Source organism: Pygocentrus nattereri, chromosome 14 (assembly GCF_015220715.1).
Source record: "Pygocentrus nattereri isolate fPygNat1 chromosome 14, fPygNat1.pri, whole genome shotgun sequence".
Lineage (NCBI taxonomy): Eukaryota > Metazoa > Chordata > Actinopteri > Characiformes > Serrasalmidae > Pygocentrus > Pygocentrus nattereri.
The window spans coordinates 36,370,531-36,388,704 of NC_051224.1; the positions used below are offsets into that span (position 1 = coordinate 36,370,531).

An 18,174-nucleotide genomic window follows, 5' to 3' on the forward strand; every position below is an offset into this window, starting at 1 on the left:
ATAGGACAATCTTGGTAGGATAGAGAGCATTGCTACAATACCTGTGTTAAATACGACAAAGCATGAGGATCAATGAAAATCAAGTAAGAATGATAGACATGTATTTTTTTTTTATTATACAAAAATCATTAAGGCTTCTCTGAAGGGCTAAAAGGTCCTGAGGGTTCATGCCTGTTTATCAGCACTGTTTAGAAAGTAGTGTTAAGGTACGCAGCTACATTATTATTAGAGTGCTTGAAGAATGACTCTATTGTTATCTCTATTGTTATCTCTCATACTTCTTCTTATTCTTCTTCCACACTTTTCTGTGATTAATACATCCTGAACCGCTTAATGTACACACTCCCTTCAAACTGCGTTTTGAAGGTCTCGGCGCTGTGACTTGCGCTGTGTATGTTTGGAGTCGATCGGATTGGTAGTTTTTAATAAAATTAAGTTTAAAAATGAAAAACCTCCCATAAGAATGAATGGCGGAATGTTCTAGAACTTCAAATTCTAACTGACATTGATGATGTTATAGCAGGCCACTCAGTCTCAGACACAGCTGATCACGCAGGGAATCTGCTTTAAAATCCTTAAACTCTCACCTAGAAACTCCATTTCAGTTTTAAATGGTAGAGAAACTTGTCCTTTCTGAAACCTCAAAATATCTCATCATTTTATCAATTAGCTTTAGAGTTTTGAGCATTTATTTGGCACTAGGCACAGAAAACTGACCCATACACTCCCATGTAAATTTCTCAAAATCAGAATCTGCTTATTTCAAGATTTTCTCTGTGTTTAACTCATCATAACTCAGACATTTTCTTCTAAATGCACACAACATTACACCAAAATAATCCTCAAGGGGTCTTATCTCACACCATCTATCCGGTTAAGCGATAGAGTAAATATTTCCCGAGTTATGACTGTTTGTTCAGAGGGTGCAAATCGGACTCAAACAAGGCTTCCCCACTAAGAGCTGCATAATAACGGAGAGACAGTTCATTTGAATCTGGTTCGAATGGTGAAGTTATAATTAATATCGCTTAATATCGTAACAAACACCACAAACAACTGTAAAACTGAAATATACTTTCTGAACCCATAAGCAACATTTCGTCCTTAAAATGAATGGCTACCACTGTTTCTAGCAATTTTTTTACTATAATTGTTTTAAATGTTATGATAATTATCTGTATAAACTGTAGCTAGAGAACTATTTATGTGAGATCTGGTAAAAATGCCGCCGGAACATGTTTAAAGCGAAAAAAATGTAATGTTTTTCCACCCTTGGTTCTACAGAAAACGCAGGCACAGGGAAATGGGCTGAAATATGAGTGAGGCTAGACAATCAGAACGGAAATCATTTACATATCCGTCTTAAAGGGACAGTAATGAAAACAGCCTGATTAATTGTAAGGAATAAGGTAATAAAATACAGGGAAAATGCAGGCTATGGGCCCTTTAACCCTTCACTCTTTACTGCAGGATCAGAATGAATGATGGCTCTCAGCAGATCGGATACTGATCAGAATCGAGAGCCGGCGTGGCCTGCAGAGCCATGGGATCAATAGCCGCCGTCTCAGGGCGGGGTGTGGGAGCATGCAGGGTCGACAGTGGACTGCAGAGAGATTCATTTACAGCGAGAGGACTTCTCCTGAAAATGAAACAGGAGGTCATTCAAAGGGAATCTGATTAAAGCCATGATTAACCCACGGCTTTGAGAAAAGGAAGTAACGGCAATCGTTCTTAAAGGCTGCAAAGAAAATCGCTTCGTGGGCAAGGCCACACCTACGCCTGCCTTAGCACAGGACAGCCTCAATTTATCTTCGGCTTACATCGAGTTTCTTGTGTAATTTTGCCTCAGCAGTGATTAGTTGTCAGTCTGCATGACAATAATGTGTACTTGAGATTCTCTCACAGTAAAAACAGTACCTGGAAGGCACAAATTTAGAAAAAAATGATGTGCATCGTATAAAGTTTATCTTGTTTTATGGAGAATTAGTTTGTCTTTTCCTCATAAGAAACTTTTACTGGTTCAGACACTTTTTATCGTTTGCCTTAAAAAAATAATAATGACTCGAGTCATTTTTTAAAAGGGGAATTTAAATTTAAATTTATTTCAGAGGTTCAGATGTAAAAGAAAAAGCTTTCAGAGTGCTTTGGTGTGAAATGCTTCATGAGATGGTAGAGAAGTTTTTAGACCAGTACCTTATTTTTAAAATAATGCCACATGCATCGGGCAGCACGTTCATAACCATCTGATGCGCAAGTTCTATTTTTCTTAACGTCACCCCATGTGACATTATGTTTAAGTAAACATCAAACATTTTAGTGCCAAAACTGCATATTTCAACCACACGGTTCCATGAATTTCTCCTCTTTTAGGCCAAAACCTTCTCAAAGCCTTTCGTAAAATAGCGTCTCAAGCATCAGGCGGCGTATTCATAAGCATTTCATGTAATAAATGTGTGAATCTGTGAAGGAGCTCTAAACGTCCAACTCTTCAGACGTCTGATTCTTATCACAACAATTCTGACTTTTCAGTAGAACTTTTCTCTAGAATAAGAGCATCTGACATCAGAATTTTTAAAAATTGGTGGAATTCCCCTTCCAGTCAGCATGAATGGGAAATCAACGAAATCTCTTTTCATGCTGGAATGTATTTGGGAGTGAAACACAGTACAAGGGAAGGTCTGTGCCCAAGCTCAGCATTTACTCTCCATGATAAGTTGGGGCAGGAGTGGTGGGAGGAGTAAAAACGGTACAATTGTTATTTTTCTCCGCTTGCTGGTGCAGAAGACGTTTAAGAGGCGAGGCGAAAGTCATTACCTTTTGATTGACATGAATTCACTGTTTTAAATGATAAGATGAACTGTGCTCAGTCTAAGCAGAGACATTCATTAAAAAGTCTGTTTTGATTTCTGCTTTTAAAGAACTGTTTACGGAAAGGCTCTTTAGGAAACCAAAAGTGGTTCTTTGATATAAATTTATATAATTTTTCTCTTATAAGTATGTTGATGAATTGTGAAAATAATCGCTAGACTGTTTGATGACCAATATAATAAATAGTGACAGGCCTATATAATCGTAAAAAAGACAGGAATAAGTCTAGATTCAGTTCAGCTTCACAATTTATCCCAAACCACAATGATTCAAAACAAATATCATTTTATGCTATTTCATATTTCACCACACATCATGGATGTACATTGTGTTAATATCTAAAAACACATGGCAGTCAGTGTCCAGGGATGCGCTTTTCCTTTCAGGCTGAAGAAGCACATAAATGAATCTGATCATATGTGACATGCCTCCAGTCCAGTGTCAGCTCATGTCCTTTATCATGCCACATCGAACCTCGTGCTCATGTCTTCTCTTAGGCATTTCTCTCTTTTCCTTCTGCTGTAATCTCCCCCTCTTTCCGTACGCTGTCCATAGCAACTGTTGTCTCCTCCTCCACCTCCATCACCAGCGGCTTCCAGGACTCTTTGTGCAGCCTCTCATTCCTCTCCGTCTCCTGCGCTGTAGGGGGCCCTGTGGCTGCTAAAGCTGAAGGGAGGTGCTTAAACTCTTCCTCATTGATATCATAGTCCTTCATTTTGTGGTCCAGCACCCACCAGCGTCCAGCGAAGCCCACGTCCAGCACACGTTTGGCCAGCTCCGCCCAGGGCACAGAGAGGGCAGAGCACTGCGCCTCGTACAGGCTGCACTCGTGGTCAAAGTCCACCACATAAGTAAGTGAAGCTAAGCCCAGACTGAGGTGACGTAGCCGGCCTTGATTACGCAGCTTCACCAGGTTCTGCACATGCCCATCTGACGTCCCACTCCGTATCCAAGGAGACAGAAGCGCCAGCTTATTGGACGTCTCTAGTAGGTCAGTCTGGAACGATGTGTCGTCGGGGTTTGTTCGGTAACAGGCGTACATTCCTCCCACCAGGGCCGCGTAAACTGTAGCTTTAACCGGACGCTCCCGCGCCCCAACAAACACCTCGCGGCACGCCTCCTTATAATCGCCCAACAGGCTGTGGCACCACGTGCCTGGGAGAAAAAAAAAAAAGAAGAATGTAGTGTTTAAATAGTGTTTAGTGGGAGGAGGGCTAAAGTAATTATCCTGGATAAACCATAGAAGAAATACAACAAATAAATACATTTCAAATAAAATTTCAGTTAAATAAAAAAAATCTAACAAATATATAAAAGATAATAAAGTAATAAAACCAAGAATGCAATAAAAATGATGCATACATAAATGAATGGAAATAAAATGAATAAAACATTTATTAACTTAACAGTTTTTTTTCCACAAGACGAGGCTGAGATGATTTGCCTGGACAAGAAATACACTTAAAAAAAAATTTCAATAATAAACAAACAAGATTTCAAATGAACAAATACACAAACCAAAAAAAAAAAAAAAAAAAGAATATGTAAGTAAATAAAAATAAATAATATGTCTAACTTTTAGCAAGATGGGGACAGAGGTGATATCACTGAACAAAGAGTAAAATAAATACTGTATATCAATCAAATGTATATCAATAAGCCAAAGGGACCTGGAGGTTAGGGAACCAGCCCTGTAACCGGAAGGTTGCTGGTTCGATCCCCTCGGCTGACAGTCCATGACTGAAGTGCCCTTGAGCAAGACACCTAACCCCCAGTTGCTCCCCGGGCACCGTGGATAGGGCTGCCTACTGCAAGTGTGCTCACTGCCCCCTAGTGTGTGTGTGTGTTCACTAGTGTGCATGTATGTGGGTGTTTCACTGCACAGATGGGTTAAATGCAGAGGTCCTAATTCCACGGTGACAAATGGTTTTAAAGTCTAATTCAAAAATACATAAAAGTAATGAATGCATAACTACATAAATTAAATTATTCATTTTTAAAAACTAACATGTAAGGTAGTTGGCATGTGTTGTGTTTTATTCTTCAGATTGATGGAAATGTGTTGCATTTGGTTCTATATAGAACCTTTTTGAAAAATGGTTCTACATAGGTTCTACCTAGCACCAAAAAGGGTTCACTGTCACAATGTCAAGCTTGTAGGACCGTTTAAATGCTGTATAGAAACATATAGCTAGAACACATTCTCCACCAAATGGTTCTTTGAGCTTTTATGGTTCTATTTAGAACCCTACTAGAGAAACCTTGAAGAACCACCGTTTAAAGAGTGAGTGGGCCACGGTGTGTATGAGACACTGACTGCTAGCGGCACCTCCATTCATTTCGCCCAGGACAGCGGAGACTCTGCGCTGACCAGCTGGATACAGAGATAAAGACCGGACTGAACAGGTTCTTTTAGAGGCGGGTTTAAAGAACTCACCGACCCGGCTGTTCTTCAGTCTCTCCCACCGGGTGGCTTTACTCTGAGCCGCGGCCGCCGCGGAGCAGAACCTCCTCAGCACACACGACGCGGCCATGCTACCGTCCAAACGGCGGAGCAACGCGCGCAACCGGAACAGAAACTGAACGAGGCTCGAGTTTCCGCAGAGCCGCTCCGCGAAACACGGAGAGCCGAGAAACCGCAGAGCCGAAATGGCGCAGACCGCCAGTGTAATTGCTCCGGCAGGGAAACAAATGTTCATTAATAACTTCCACTACGATATTTCACATGCTTTATGTCTATTTTTTAACTCGAATGTGTAGATGTTAACGTTTTTAAATTTTATTTGAGTTTAGCTTTTCTTCTTGCCGTTCTGTTTCGCAAACAATACATGTTTTCCTGAAATAATGACGACAGAAAAGCTTATCCAAGTGTCTCTAAAAGTCTGGGGTACATTGCACTCAAAACAAAAAAGGTGGTACATTTTGAAAGAAATTGTAAATTAGTTTTAAAAGCCTATCTGAATAAGTTCGTTTTTTTTTTTTAAAAATGCACCATTCTGGCTTGTCCTTGCGCACCCAAACCTAGATGAAACGCTCCTAACGTCTCAGCGAATGACGCTGTATGTGCGCAGTGGATCATGGGCATTGTAGTTTTAGTGACGTCAAGCTAACTGCGTTGACATGTCTCACTTTTGAAGCCGATCCAAAATTGAAAAATTTCGGTACATTTCATAGCACTGTTTATGTGCTTGTTATATCTCTTACAAATAGATGGTGCGAACTGGCCTGCTTAGATAAATGAATTGAACGATGTATTATTTAATAGAACACATTCCTAATATTTTATTTTATTTTATTCTATTTTAATGCGAAAGGCACAAGTAATGCCCAAAATATATAAACGCAATAAAGTGCGTATATTTTATTTATGTATTTATTATTTCTGCTTGGGTCCGGTCACGTGACCATATGTTGACACACACGGACAGGAACTGTCTGGCCCGATAGGTGACGTGGAGTATGGGCTCGATACGGCTGACTTATTAAAACAGGCTCACAGGAGGACTGAAAGCTGGTGAGGGGACTTTAATGACGGTATATTTAACGAAGCTGAATTCAGCTTCTTATTCGCCAGCTTCTTGTCCGAATTTTCCCGTTCCACCTTAAATGCTGCAGCGGTTATAATCAGGCGCTTGAGATGCGCCAGAGTGTACTGCAGCACCATTTAAGGTGGAACGGGAAAATTCGGACACGAAGCTGGCGAATGGGAAGCCGAGCCAACTCCGGCCTCGTGTGTGTTTATGGCATATGTATATGTATATGTGTGAATGTATGTCGTTCATAATTCGTTGTAGTCTCATTTTTTTGGGTTATGAATCAAAGCTGCTGACGGTTGAGAACAGTTGACGCCTTTGGCAAATAAAACATGCGGCTCAACCTGTTCACACAGACCTAAAGGGCAATTCCACCAATTCTCCGAAATTTGTGCATATTTAAATGGCTGAGATTTAAACAGTGTCGTTCAGAGTGGTTTGGTGTGAAATGCTCCGTTCTAGAGAAACGTACAGAGCTAGAACTGTTCACAGCAGTAGTGATGGGAACCAGACGTCTGAAGAGTTTAGTATTTGGTTAGTTAGCGGTTTTGCTCTACATATGAGTCCGTTTATCATAGCAAATAGTCTTAGCATGATGCCACTGAACTTGCTGTGGTTGGTCTAAAGGGATGAGATTTTGTATGCAGTGGCCAAACATCCAACACAGATATTTTGATTATATGGAGTTGTAATTTTATTCACAGTCAAATCTGGATTATCTGTTGCTTTGTTCAGTTACAACAGTCTTGTGACCAAAAAAACTACATTTAAATGTGATAAGGGGCACAACTTATGTTTTAGCCATATGGCTGGATCAGTTAAGAACTTTGTGCTTAAAGAACATACACCGTTCAGGCATAATATCATGACCACCTCCTTGTTTCTGCACTCATTGTCCACTTTATCAGCTCCACTTACTGTATAGGTGCACTTTGCAGTTCTACAGTTACAAACTGTAGTCCATCTGTTTCTCTGATACTTTGTTAGCCCCCTTTTACCCTGTTCTTCAGTTGTCAGGACCCCCATGGACCTTCAAAGAGCAGGTACTATTTGGGTGGTGGATCATTCTCAGCACTACAGTGACATGGTGGTGGTGTGTTAGTGTGTGTTGCGCTGGTCTGACCACTGAATAACAGGGTAACAGAGTATCAGAGAAACAGATGGACTACAGTCTATAACTGTAGAACTACAAAGTGCAGCTATACAGTAAGTGGGGCTGATAAAGATGGACAATGAGCATTGAAACAAGGAGATGGTCATGATGATATGCCTGATCGGTGTATAGACCATTAGAACATATGGGTTTTCACATTTGGTCATCTTTCATATTTGCTCTGCACTTTTCTATGTTTCCTTCATCAGTCTTTACTGTGATCTCCTACCATGGCTAGTCCTGATGATTTGAAGTTTCAAGGTGAGTAGATTCCTTTCAGATCAGTGACATGTCCGTACACTTTTGCCCACCTCTTCCTGCCTCAAATCACTTCTGTATATTTTGTAAACTTGTGCAGAGTTTGAGGAGGCCACAGACTTACTGGCTGCTGACCCCGGCGCCTCCACTCTCAGCATCTCCAGCTCCAGCGCTGCTGTGTCTTCAGGGGACGTCAGACTGGACCTGTCGGACGATGAGGACAATCAGCAGGAGAGCTCAGAAGTGTGTCTCCTGAATTTTACCCTGAATAATTTACTCATTGTTTTGAGTTTATTTAATGCCTTGCCTGAACACTTTGGTTTTGTACTTTAATTACAGTTACTTGGAGGTGAAAAACAAACTAGTGGCTTTTGGACGTTTGAATATTATCAGTCTTTCTTCAATGTGGACACAGTGCAGGTATGGAATATACACTCTAGAGGGGATGGCTTAGCAGGATAAGACTGTATGAACCAAAGGGGTTTTGGTGCTAACATGCTAAGGATGTAACTACAGCCTATATGCCTGGGCTGGCCATTAATATTGAATACCACAATAATTTTAAAAAGTGTTGATATTATGTACGGTCATTCTAATCCATGCTTTGTTCAAAATATATATACAAACCTATATCCACAAATGCAATTTCAAAGTGTAGTATGCACAGCAGAAGTCATATACACTATATCTCCAAAAGTTTTCACTCACCCATCCAAGTCATTGAATTCAGGTTTTCCAATCACTTCCATGGCCACAGGTGTATAAAGCCGAGCCCCTAGGCCTGCAGACGACTTCTACAGAATGGGTCGCTCTCAGGAGCTCAGTGAATTCCAGCGTGGTACCGTGATCGGACGCCACCTGTGCAAAAAGTCCAGTCATCAAATTTCCTCACTACTAAATATTCCACAGTCAAGTGTCAGTGGGATTATAACAAAGTGGAAGCGATTGGGAACGACAGCAACTCAGCCACGCAGTGGTCGGCCACGTAAAATGACAGAGAGGGGTCAGTGGATGCTGAGGGGCAAAGAGCACAGAGGTCACCAACTTTTTGCAGAGTCAGTCGCTACAGACCTCCAAACCTCATGTGGCCTTCAGATCAGCTCATGAACAGCGTAGAGAGCTTCATAAAATGGGTTTCCATGGCTGAGCAGCTGCATCCAAGCCTTACAGTGGAGACGTGTTCTCTGGAGTGATGAATCACGCTTCTCTGTCTGGCAATCTGATGGATGAGTCTGGGTTTGGCGGTTGCCAAGAGATCAGTACTTGTTTGACTGCATTGTGCCAAGCGTAAAGTTTGATGGTGGGGGGATTATGGTATGGGGCTGTTTTTCAGGACTTGAGCTCGGCCCCTTAATTCCAGTGAAAGGAACGCTTAATGCTTCAGCATAAAATTCCCATAAACACGCTCCTAAACCTTCTGGAAAGCCTTCCCAGAAGGGATGAAGCTGTTATAGCTGCAACGGGTGGGCCGACTTCATATTAAACCCTATCGATTAAGAATGCGATCTCACTCAAGCTCATATGCGTGTGAAGGGAGACAGGCGAATACTTTGGGCAGTGTAGTGTATCAACAAGATCCAGAAATGCTGCCGAATTCTCTGGGCTCAAGCTCATCTGAAAAGGACTGATGCACTGTGAAAGTGTGGGTTGTGGTCCAGCTTTGAGATTGTTTATGGAAATAATTTACATTTTGTTCTCCATGTCAGAAAAAAGGCACCATCTGGATTGTTACCTGCGTAAAGTTCAAAAGCCAGAGTCTAACATGTCGTGGGTAACTTCAAGACATTCATAAAATTTCATTCATGTCTTTTTTTTTATTATTTTTTATTTAATGTAGGTGCTGGATAGGATCAAAGGTTCAGTTATGCCTTTGCCAGGCCGGAATTTCGTCAGACATCACATTCGAAATAACCCAGATCTGTATGGTAAGGAGTGTGTTGTGTTACTGTGCCACTCATTTAATAATTTCATTGTGTCTAATATATGTCTGTCTTCATGATTTAAAAAAAAAAAAAAAAGTCACATTTTTGAACGTTCTTTCATTTTCCAGGGCCGTTCTGGATATGTGCTACTCTGGTGTTTTCTGTGGCCATCAGTGGGAACCTCTCCACATTTCTGAGTAATAAGGGTGACCCTCAGTATCACTACAGGCCACAGTTCCACAAAGGTGAGGAAAGGGAGGATTTATTTATTTATTTTTAATCTCACTTGTTGCTGGAAACCTGAGAGTGATGTACTTGCACGCATTCCCATGGAATCAGCTTTACTGGAGTCGTATGTTTTGTATTTTAGTGAAATTTTTACAGTCATATGAAAAGTTTGGACACCCCTGGTCAAACTGCATATTTTGTTTATATTCTAAGTAAACATAAATTAACTCGTCTGCTGAGAACGCACTTAAATATGGCCTTTTCTGCTAATTTTATTTATTTGCTTTTGACATATTAGAACAAAAACAGCATATTAAATGTGTAATAACTTTCACACAAGCCCCATTTTATGTATTCTATTTTTGCTCAATATGTTAAATTCAGCAAATAAATAGTACTTGTGTATTAAAATGTACAGAATTGTGTACTTATTTTCACTTAGAAAATAAAAAAGTCGACCACGGGCGCCCAAATTTTAGCACAGTCTAGTCTCTGAGAGTTTTCCTGTATTTTATGGTGTTTTTCCTGGTTTGTTTCTAATCTTTCTGTAAAAGTTTTTTAAAAATTGTTTTAATTTATGCTTGTTTTATTTATTGCCATAAAATGAATTAAAACAGGGGTGTCCAGTGCCATCTGCCAAGGGCAGGTGTGGCTGCGGGTTTTCGTTGAAATACAGCAGGAGCTCACATGATCAGTTGTTTAAAGACTGAGACTGACTGACTGATAAAATGAGTGGAATCAGTGGAATCAGATGTGCTCTTCTATTTTGGAAACCTGCACTCACACCAGCCCTTTGTGGATAAGATTGGACATCCCTGGAGTAAAATGTGGTTATTAGTATTGCTGCAGACTGTTTTCTATGCTTCTTGATAGCAGTGTGTCACACAGTATCAGAAACTACAGAAGCAAGTCTATTTGACATTACTTAACAACTTGACAGAGTTTGAGGCAAGTGAGTGATGATTCACGTGCACTTAGTAGTTTGCTAGTTGGTGGGGTATATGATTCCTTTACTTGGAAGCTACATTAGTCTCATAGTTCCGATGTTAAAACTAATGAACCAAACATCTGACACCGAACACGTCTTGGCTGATTGGCTACATTTGGGGTAAGGAGGGAAACTGCCGTGGAGAATCATTTCACTGAAGTGGTAATTTTGTCTTCTGACAGTGACTATTGCAGCAGTTGCTGTGTTCCTCTATGCATGGCTGGTCCCGCTGGGCGTGTGGGGCTTCATGACGTGGCGACAGAATGCTGAGAGACAGACCAGTGCCTATTCATTTTTAGAGACTGTGTGTGTCTACGGATACTCTCTCTTCATTTATATTCCTACCTCGGTGAGTTTGGCATTACATGCGCTAGGGATGGATGGAGATATTCAAATATATAGATATGAAAAAGACAAATATAAATCACTACATCAGCCTAAAACCCAAAGATAATTCACTAAATCGGCCTAAAACACACATAAATCACTACATCAGCCAAAAACCCAAAGATAATTCACTAAATGGGCCTAAAACACACACATAAATCACTACTTCAGCCTAAAACCCAAAAATAATTCACTAAATCGGCCTAAAACACACAGATAAATCACTACATCAGCCTAAAACCCAAAGATAATTCACTAAATCGGCCTAAAACACACAGATAAATCACTACATCAGCCTAAAACCCAAAGATAATTCACTAAATCGGCCTAAAACACACAGATAAATCACTACATCAGCCTAAAACCCAAAGATAATTCACTAAATCGGCCTAAAACACACACATAAATCACTACATCAGCCTAAAACCCAAAGATAATTCACTAAATCGGCCTAAAACGCACATAAATCACTACATCAGCCTAAAACCCAAAGATAATTCACTAAATCGGCCTAAAACACACAGATAAATCACTACATCAGCCTAAAACCCAAAGATAATTCACTAAATCGGCCTAAAACACACACATAAATCACTACATCAGCCTAAAACCCAAAGATAATTCACTAAATCGGCCTAAAACACACACATAAATCACTACATCAGCCTAAAACCCAAAGATAATTCACTAAATCGGCCTAAAACACACAGATAAATCACTACATCAGCCTAAAACCCAAAGATAATTCACTAAATCGGCCTAAAACACACAGATAAATCGCTACATCAGCCTAAAACCCAAAGATAATTCACTAAATCGGGCACAAACACAGACTCAGTAATTCAGCCTAAAACACAAAGATGGATCAGAAAAGCAACCTAAACCATATGGATAAATCATTAAATCAGCCTAAAAGACAAAGATAAATCACTTTATCATCCTAAAACGCAACGATAAATCACGACATCAAAGAAAAGACGAAGATAGATCAGTACATTAGCCTAAAACACAAAGACAAAAAAACTAAATCGGCCTAAAACACACAGATAAATCACTACATCAGCCTAAAACCCAAAGATAATTCACTAAATCGGCCTAAAACACACAGATAAATCACTACATCAACCTAAAAACCAAAGATAATTCACTAAATCGGCCTAAAACACACACATAAATCACTACATCAGCCTAAAACCCAAAGATAATTCACTAAATCGGCCTAAAACACACAGATAAATCACTACATCAGCCTAAAACCCAAAGATAATTCACTAAATCGGCCTAAAACACACAGATAAATCACTACATCAGCCTAAAACCCAAAGATAATTCACTAAATCGGCCTAAAACACACATAAATCACTACATCAGCCTAAAACCCAAAGATAATTCACTAAATCGGCCTAAAACACACAGATAAATCACTACATCAGCCTAAAACCCAAAGATAATTCACTAAATCGGCCTAAAACACACACATAAATCACTACATCAGCCTAAAACCCAAAGATAATTCACTAAATCGGCCTAAAACACACAGATAAATCGCTACATCAGCCTAAAACCCAAAGATAATTCACTAAATCGGGCACAAACACAGACTCAGTAATTCAGCCTAAAACACAAAGATGGATCAGAAAAGCAACCTAAACCATATGGATAAATCATTAAATCAGCCTAAAAGACAAAGATAAATCACTTTATCATCCTAAAACGCAACGATAAATCACAACATCAAAGAAAAGACGAAGATAGATCAGTACATTAGCCTAAAACACAAAGACAAAAAAACTAAATCGGCCTAAAACACACAGATAAATCACTACATCAGCCTAAAACCCAAAGATAATTCACTAAATCGGCCTAAAACACACAGATAAATCACTACATCAACCTAAAACCCAAAGATAATTCACTAAATCGGCCTAAAACACACACATAAATCACTACATCAGCCTAAAACCCAAAGATAATTCACTAAATCGGCCTAAAACGCACATAAATCACTACATCAGCCTAAAACCCAAAGATAATTCACTAAATCGGCCTAAAACACACAGATAAATCACTACATCAGCCTAAAACCCAAAGATAATTCACTAAATCGGCCTAAAACACACAGATAAATCACTACATCAGCCTAAAACCCAAAGATAATTCACTAAATCGGCCTAAAACACACATAAATCACTACATCAGCCTAAAACCCAAAGATAATTCACTAAATCGGCCTAAAACACACATAAATCACTACATCAGCCTAAAACCCAAAGATAATTCACTAAATCGGCCTAAAACACACAGATAAATCACTACATCAGCCTAAAACCCAAAGATAATTCACTAAATCGGCCTAAAACACACAGATAAATCACTACATCAGCCTAAAACCCAAAGATAATTCACTAAATCGGCCTAAAACACACAGATAAATCGCTACATCAGCCTAAAACCCAAAGATAATTCACTAAATCGGGCACAAACACAGACTCAGTAATTCAGCCTAAAACACAAAGATGGATCAGAAAAGCAACCTAAACCATATGGATAAATCATTAAATCAGCCTAAAAGACAAAGATAAATCACTTTATCATCCTAAAACGCAACGATAAATCACGACATCAAAGAAAAGACGATGATAGATCAGTACATTAGCCTAAAACACAAAGACAAAAAAACTAAATCGGCCTAAAACACTGAATCTTTTCACTTTTTTATTCTTAGTAACGTAAAATATTTTCTTGTTGGAATATCTGAATACCGTTTAAGAATGTGGACATTTGAATATCATCCCAAGCCGTTAAAAAGCTAAAGGAACTTGCATTACAGCAGCACAACAGTAACTCCCTCTGCTTCTGTTTTAAGATATTATGGAGCATTCCCTTTGGGTGGCTTCAGTGGCTCTTGATTCTCATCGCCATGGTGATTTCGGGCTCAGTGTTGGTCATCACCTTCTGGCCAGTTGTCCGCGACGACACCAAGACGACGGCTTTCGCCACCATGGCAACCATAGTTGTGCTCCATGCACTGCTGGCCATCGGCTGCAAGGTAACTTTACTCATTTTTGTAATATTGCGCTGTGTACTTAAAGTTTTTACCACTTTATAATATGGGGTTTTACAAGTAGCTTAAGATTGTTATTAGTGGTTATTAATTTGCTCATAAAGACCTTAAAAACCATTAATAAGCAGTTATAAGGCATACATAAATATGTCAGCAGTGACCTGTTGCTTGCCAAATAATGGGCCCACATGTATCTGCACTGTTCAGCTATGCTCAGATCTTGCTGGTTACTTTGTTGTCTTCATCAGTCAATATTAAACCTGTCAGCTTCATCAGATGATTCCTTAATGGTTTTTATGGTATTTATGACTAATTAATAACCTAACTTTAAACTTTCAGCAATTTATCAGACAGGTAAGTTTTATTGTGATGTGGTATCAAAGTTTTAAAGCCTATAAGTTTTGGCCTAAATATGTTTCCCCCTCAAGTGTCACTGGTTTCTCTGAAGGTTGTTCACACAGCAGGTAAAAGTGGCCCATTTCTTTCAAAATCTCTTCAAACTCGGAGAGTTTTGGATAAATCCTTTTCATTTTTGTACAGAAATATCACCCCAAATGTTTTTGAGGTCTCGGCTGCGCTAAATTGTGACTAATGTCGAGTTGGATCGGCGTAAAAACCTGACAAATTCCGATCTGGCTGTTCAGACTAAGTCGCATTGCTGCAGATCAGATACAGATCAGATTTCAGTGCCACATATAAAAGCGTCTCCAACTGAAAATGTCAGTGTTAACGGCAAAAAATGCACTGACTCTGACACACAGATACACACCTGTGTCACATATGAAGAAAAAAAACAGGATTTGGGCAACTTTTACCTGCTGTGTACAACTCCCGCACGCCGAAATGACATCACACTAAACTAAGTCTACTATTAAACATAACTGTGTACCAACACCGCCTACTCAAAAACCGCCAAAGCAGCTTAACTATCACATTTGACAGAGCTTGCTGGTTTGTGTGGGGTATTTTTGTGAGGTTGTCAGTCTGGTGATGTCAGTTTAGTGCATAGAAAGTTAGGCTAAATATATAGCAGTAGTTTTTATTGGTAAAAGTATATACCTCAAATGCTATAAGATGCCAAAAATGACTCGAATGGTCAATTATGTCAAATCATTTGATGAAACACCATTTTAGTTCTCAGTTTACATGAATTTGCATACATTTACATGTACATTTATGGCATTTAGCAGATACTCTTATCTAGAGTGACTCACAATTTGATCATTTTACACAGGCAGGTCAAGGTGGTGTTAGGAGTCTTGCCCAAGGACTCTTATTGGTATAGTGTAGGGTGCTTGCCCTGGTGGTGGATTGAACCCCAGTCTACAGCATAGAAGGCAGAGGTGTTACCCACATACATCAGCTTGCTTTTCGTTCCACCCCTCATAAAGAAAACACTTTGGTGATTTAATGATGAAATGTGCTTCATATGAATATTGTTTCGATCAAAGAGCCTTCGATCAAATTCATATGCATTTTTAATATGTCCTTTTTAAAATTCAAACCCCATATTCATGGTTTCATTTTGTTAATTGCTCCTCTTGTACAAATCGACAGAGCTTGAAGCAAGTGAGGATTTGGGCCTTAGCAACTGAATATCCATTGCTTGTGAGCTACATTAACCTCACAGGTCCAGTGCTAGTGTTGGACACCACTGATGTCTTGACTGATGACATGCGTTTTCCTCTTTTCAGATGTATTTCTTCCAAACGGAAGAACTAACGGTGTCACCATCATCTCCAACAACTCCTGCTACGCTAAACCATACAGCGTTGATAACCAAACCTCAGTGACCGGCAGCGAAAGAAGAATGGAGGAGAAGTGAATGAAGATGTACAGATGACATATTGCCTGTATAGTCAGTTTGCACCTTTTGATTAGTGAACTACTGGTTTAGCAGCTCCTCAACACGTATGAAGCTGGATTAGTGTCAGATGGTGAGCAAAGTATGACATAACATCGCCGTCGAAGCAAACCTCGCATCTCTAAACATTTAATTTCGGTTATTGGAGCAATTTTATTCCATGTCATTGTGGACTATTTCTGTTGGCCCATCATGAAATGTTCCCACAGTGTAAAGCTTTTCAGGTGGTGTAAAAACAGAACGTTTTGGTCTGACAGCGATGAAGCAGACGGTACTGCGCAAAACTCTGAGACATCGTGTTTCGTTTCCAGTCCAAATGGCCTTTAAGTACAAGTTATTCATTTTTCAGTGTTAGGAACAAGAAACAAGATTGAACCAAATTATGCAGAAGCCTCAACAACTTGCTGCAATGTCAAAGCTCTCGGTATTTAGTGTGTCCACTCTAGACCTTTATTACTGTTTCAGTTCTTTTCAGGAGACACACTGCAGTCACACCTCCAGAGTTCAATCTTAGGCTGCGTTCACATTGCCAGGTTGAAGTGGCACAAATATGATTTATTTGCTCAAATGTGATCTGATCTTCTCAAATCTTCCAACCTGAGCCACTTTCATGTGGTTCTAGATCGGATAGTTATCCGATTTGTTGCCATGCGACCTTAATGTGACACTCCGGTCAGAATGCATGTGCTTTATTTTCATAAATATCATTCAGCGTTACCATGGCAGCAGCGCCGAACAGCAGGTAAAGCCTGCAAACGGTAGAAAAGCAGCTCATCTCACCTTCTTCTCCTTCGTCTGGCTTTAATAATGAAGCTGAGAGCCGTTCAGAGTTAATGATCTTCTCAGCGAAGCTCGTTCTGCTCGTTAGTTTGTGCTGATGATGCAGCGATTCGTTCACGTGACGGGTTGTTTCAGGATGCCGGTTCATTCACATTAATGACCGATTAGAGTCATAAACGAGTGTGAACTATCCTGTCAGAGACTGGACTTGAGCAATGAGGCTTGTGGTGTGAACGTAGCTTTAGAAGTTGGTTTAGCATTTTCTTCTGCCCCCGATCCATGTAGTCCTAAAGACACTGGTGTTGAAGTCTGGACTACGGGGTGGTCAGTCCGTAGTTCAGCTTCTTTGTTTGATGTGTCTGTTTCCTTCCATCAGTGAGGTTCTTCTTGAACAGCTACATATCCTTTCAGACCCAGAGTGGTCTTCTCACAGTAGAAGGATGGACAGAAACACCTGCGGGTGTTTTCAGACCTGAAGCGGCTTGATTTTCTCCTCTCTCTCAAAAATGAAATAACTGTTTGTCTTATAGGGACAGGTTTGGTGGTTGACCAGATCTTACACGGTTGATAGAATTCCTATAATTCTTTGAAAACTGTTCACTTTTCACTCATTTTCCTTTGACCTCCTCCTTCCTTATCTATCATCTCCTCGTAAATATCTTCTGAAAAATAAACAACTTTGGACTGGAAATGAAATAAGGGTGGTCTCTGACATTTGCACTGTTCTGCGAGTTGGTTTATGAAGATTGTGGATCGGAGCTCTTGTGGTCTTCAGAAGACCCGAGAGGTTTCTGGTCTTTGTTTGCTGCTTTGAAAAACAATGAAATTGAGGGTTGTTTCTGTCTGAACGATTGCTTTGATATTTCTGTTGCAAGAAGGTAACATTTGTGAAAGAAACCTGATGAGTGATCAAATGTGAAATGCTTTGTGGGATTCGATTCGTTTAGCAACTTCTGGAGCACTCCTTCAGCCTACCCTGGAACGGGGGTCTTACATTTCTATGTATTTTTGCCTCTTCGTTTTAAGGCTGCTTCCTCTTATGCTTCTGAAGCGCCTGGCTCATTATTTATTTTCATTTTTCCTTTTGTGATCACTTTTCGTGTCCATGTTGAACAAAGTCATTCCAGTC

At 39.9% G+C, this 18,174-nt stretch overlaps 2 protein-coding genes across 2 annotated transcripts in view; one reads left to right on the top strand and one right to left on the bottom strand.

Annotated features, from left to right (window-relative positions):
* Positions 1–3,098: 3,098 nt before the first annotated feature.
* On the bottom strand, positions 3,099–5,774 carry timm29 (translocase of inner mitochondrial membrane 29). The gene is made up of 2 exons (XM_017725002.2): positions 5,306–5,774; positions 3,099–4,023 (listed from the first exon to the last, which is right to left on the bottom strand). The coding sequence occupies exons 1-2, from the start codon at positions 5,565–5,567 to the stop codon at positions 3,362–3,364; spliced, it is 924 nt and encodes a 307-aa protein (XP_017580491.2). The 5' UTR covers positions 5,568–5,774; the 3' UTR covers positions 3,099–3,361.
* A 488-nt stretch (positions 5,775–6,262) lies between these two features.
* The window catches only part of yipf2 (Yip1 domain family, member 2), a 12,223-nt gene continuing 311 nt past the window's right edge, over positions 6,263–18,174 (top strand). Inside the window, exons 1-9 of the mRNA XM_037544856.1 lie at positions 6,263–6,382; positions 7,764–7,815; positions 7,913–8,055; positions 8,152–8,232; positions 9,650–9,737; positions 9,863–9,979; positions 11,133–11,299; positions 14,204–14,386; positions 16,096–18,174. The exon at positions 16,096–18,174 is cut by the window's right edge and continues 311 nt beyond it. Coding sequence (XP_037400753.1) covers positions 7,785–7,815; positions 7,913–8,055; positions 8,152–8,232; positions 9,650–9,737; positions 9,863–9,979; positions 11,133–11,299; positions 14,204–14,386; positions 16,096–16,194 — 909 coding nt within the window. The 5' untranslated portion in view covers positions 6,263–6,382; positions 7,764–7,784 and the 3' untranslated portion in view covers positions 16,195–18,174. The remainder of the gene's footprint in view (positions 6,383–7,763; positions 7,816–7,912; positions 8,056–8,151; positions 8,233–9,649; positions 9,738–9,862; positions 9,980–11,132; positions 11,300–14,203; positions 14,387–16,095) is intronic.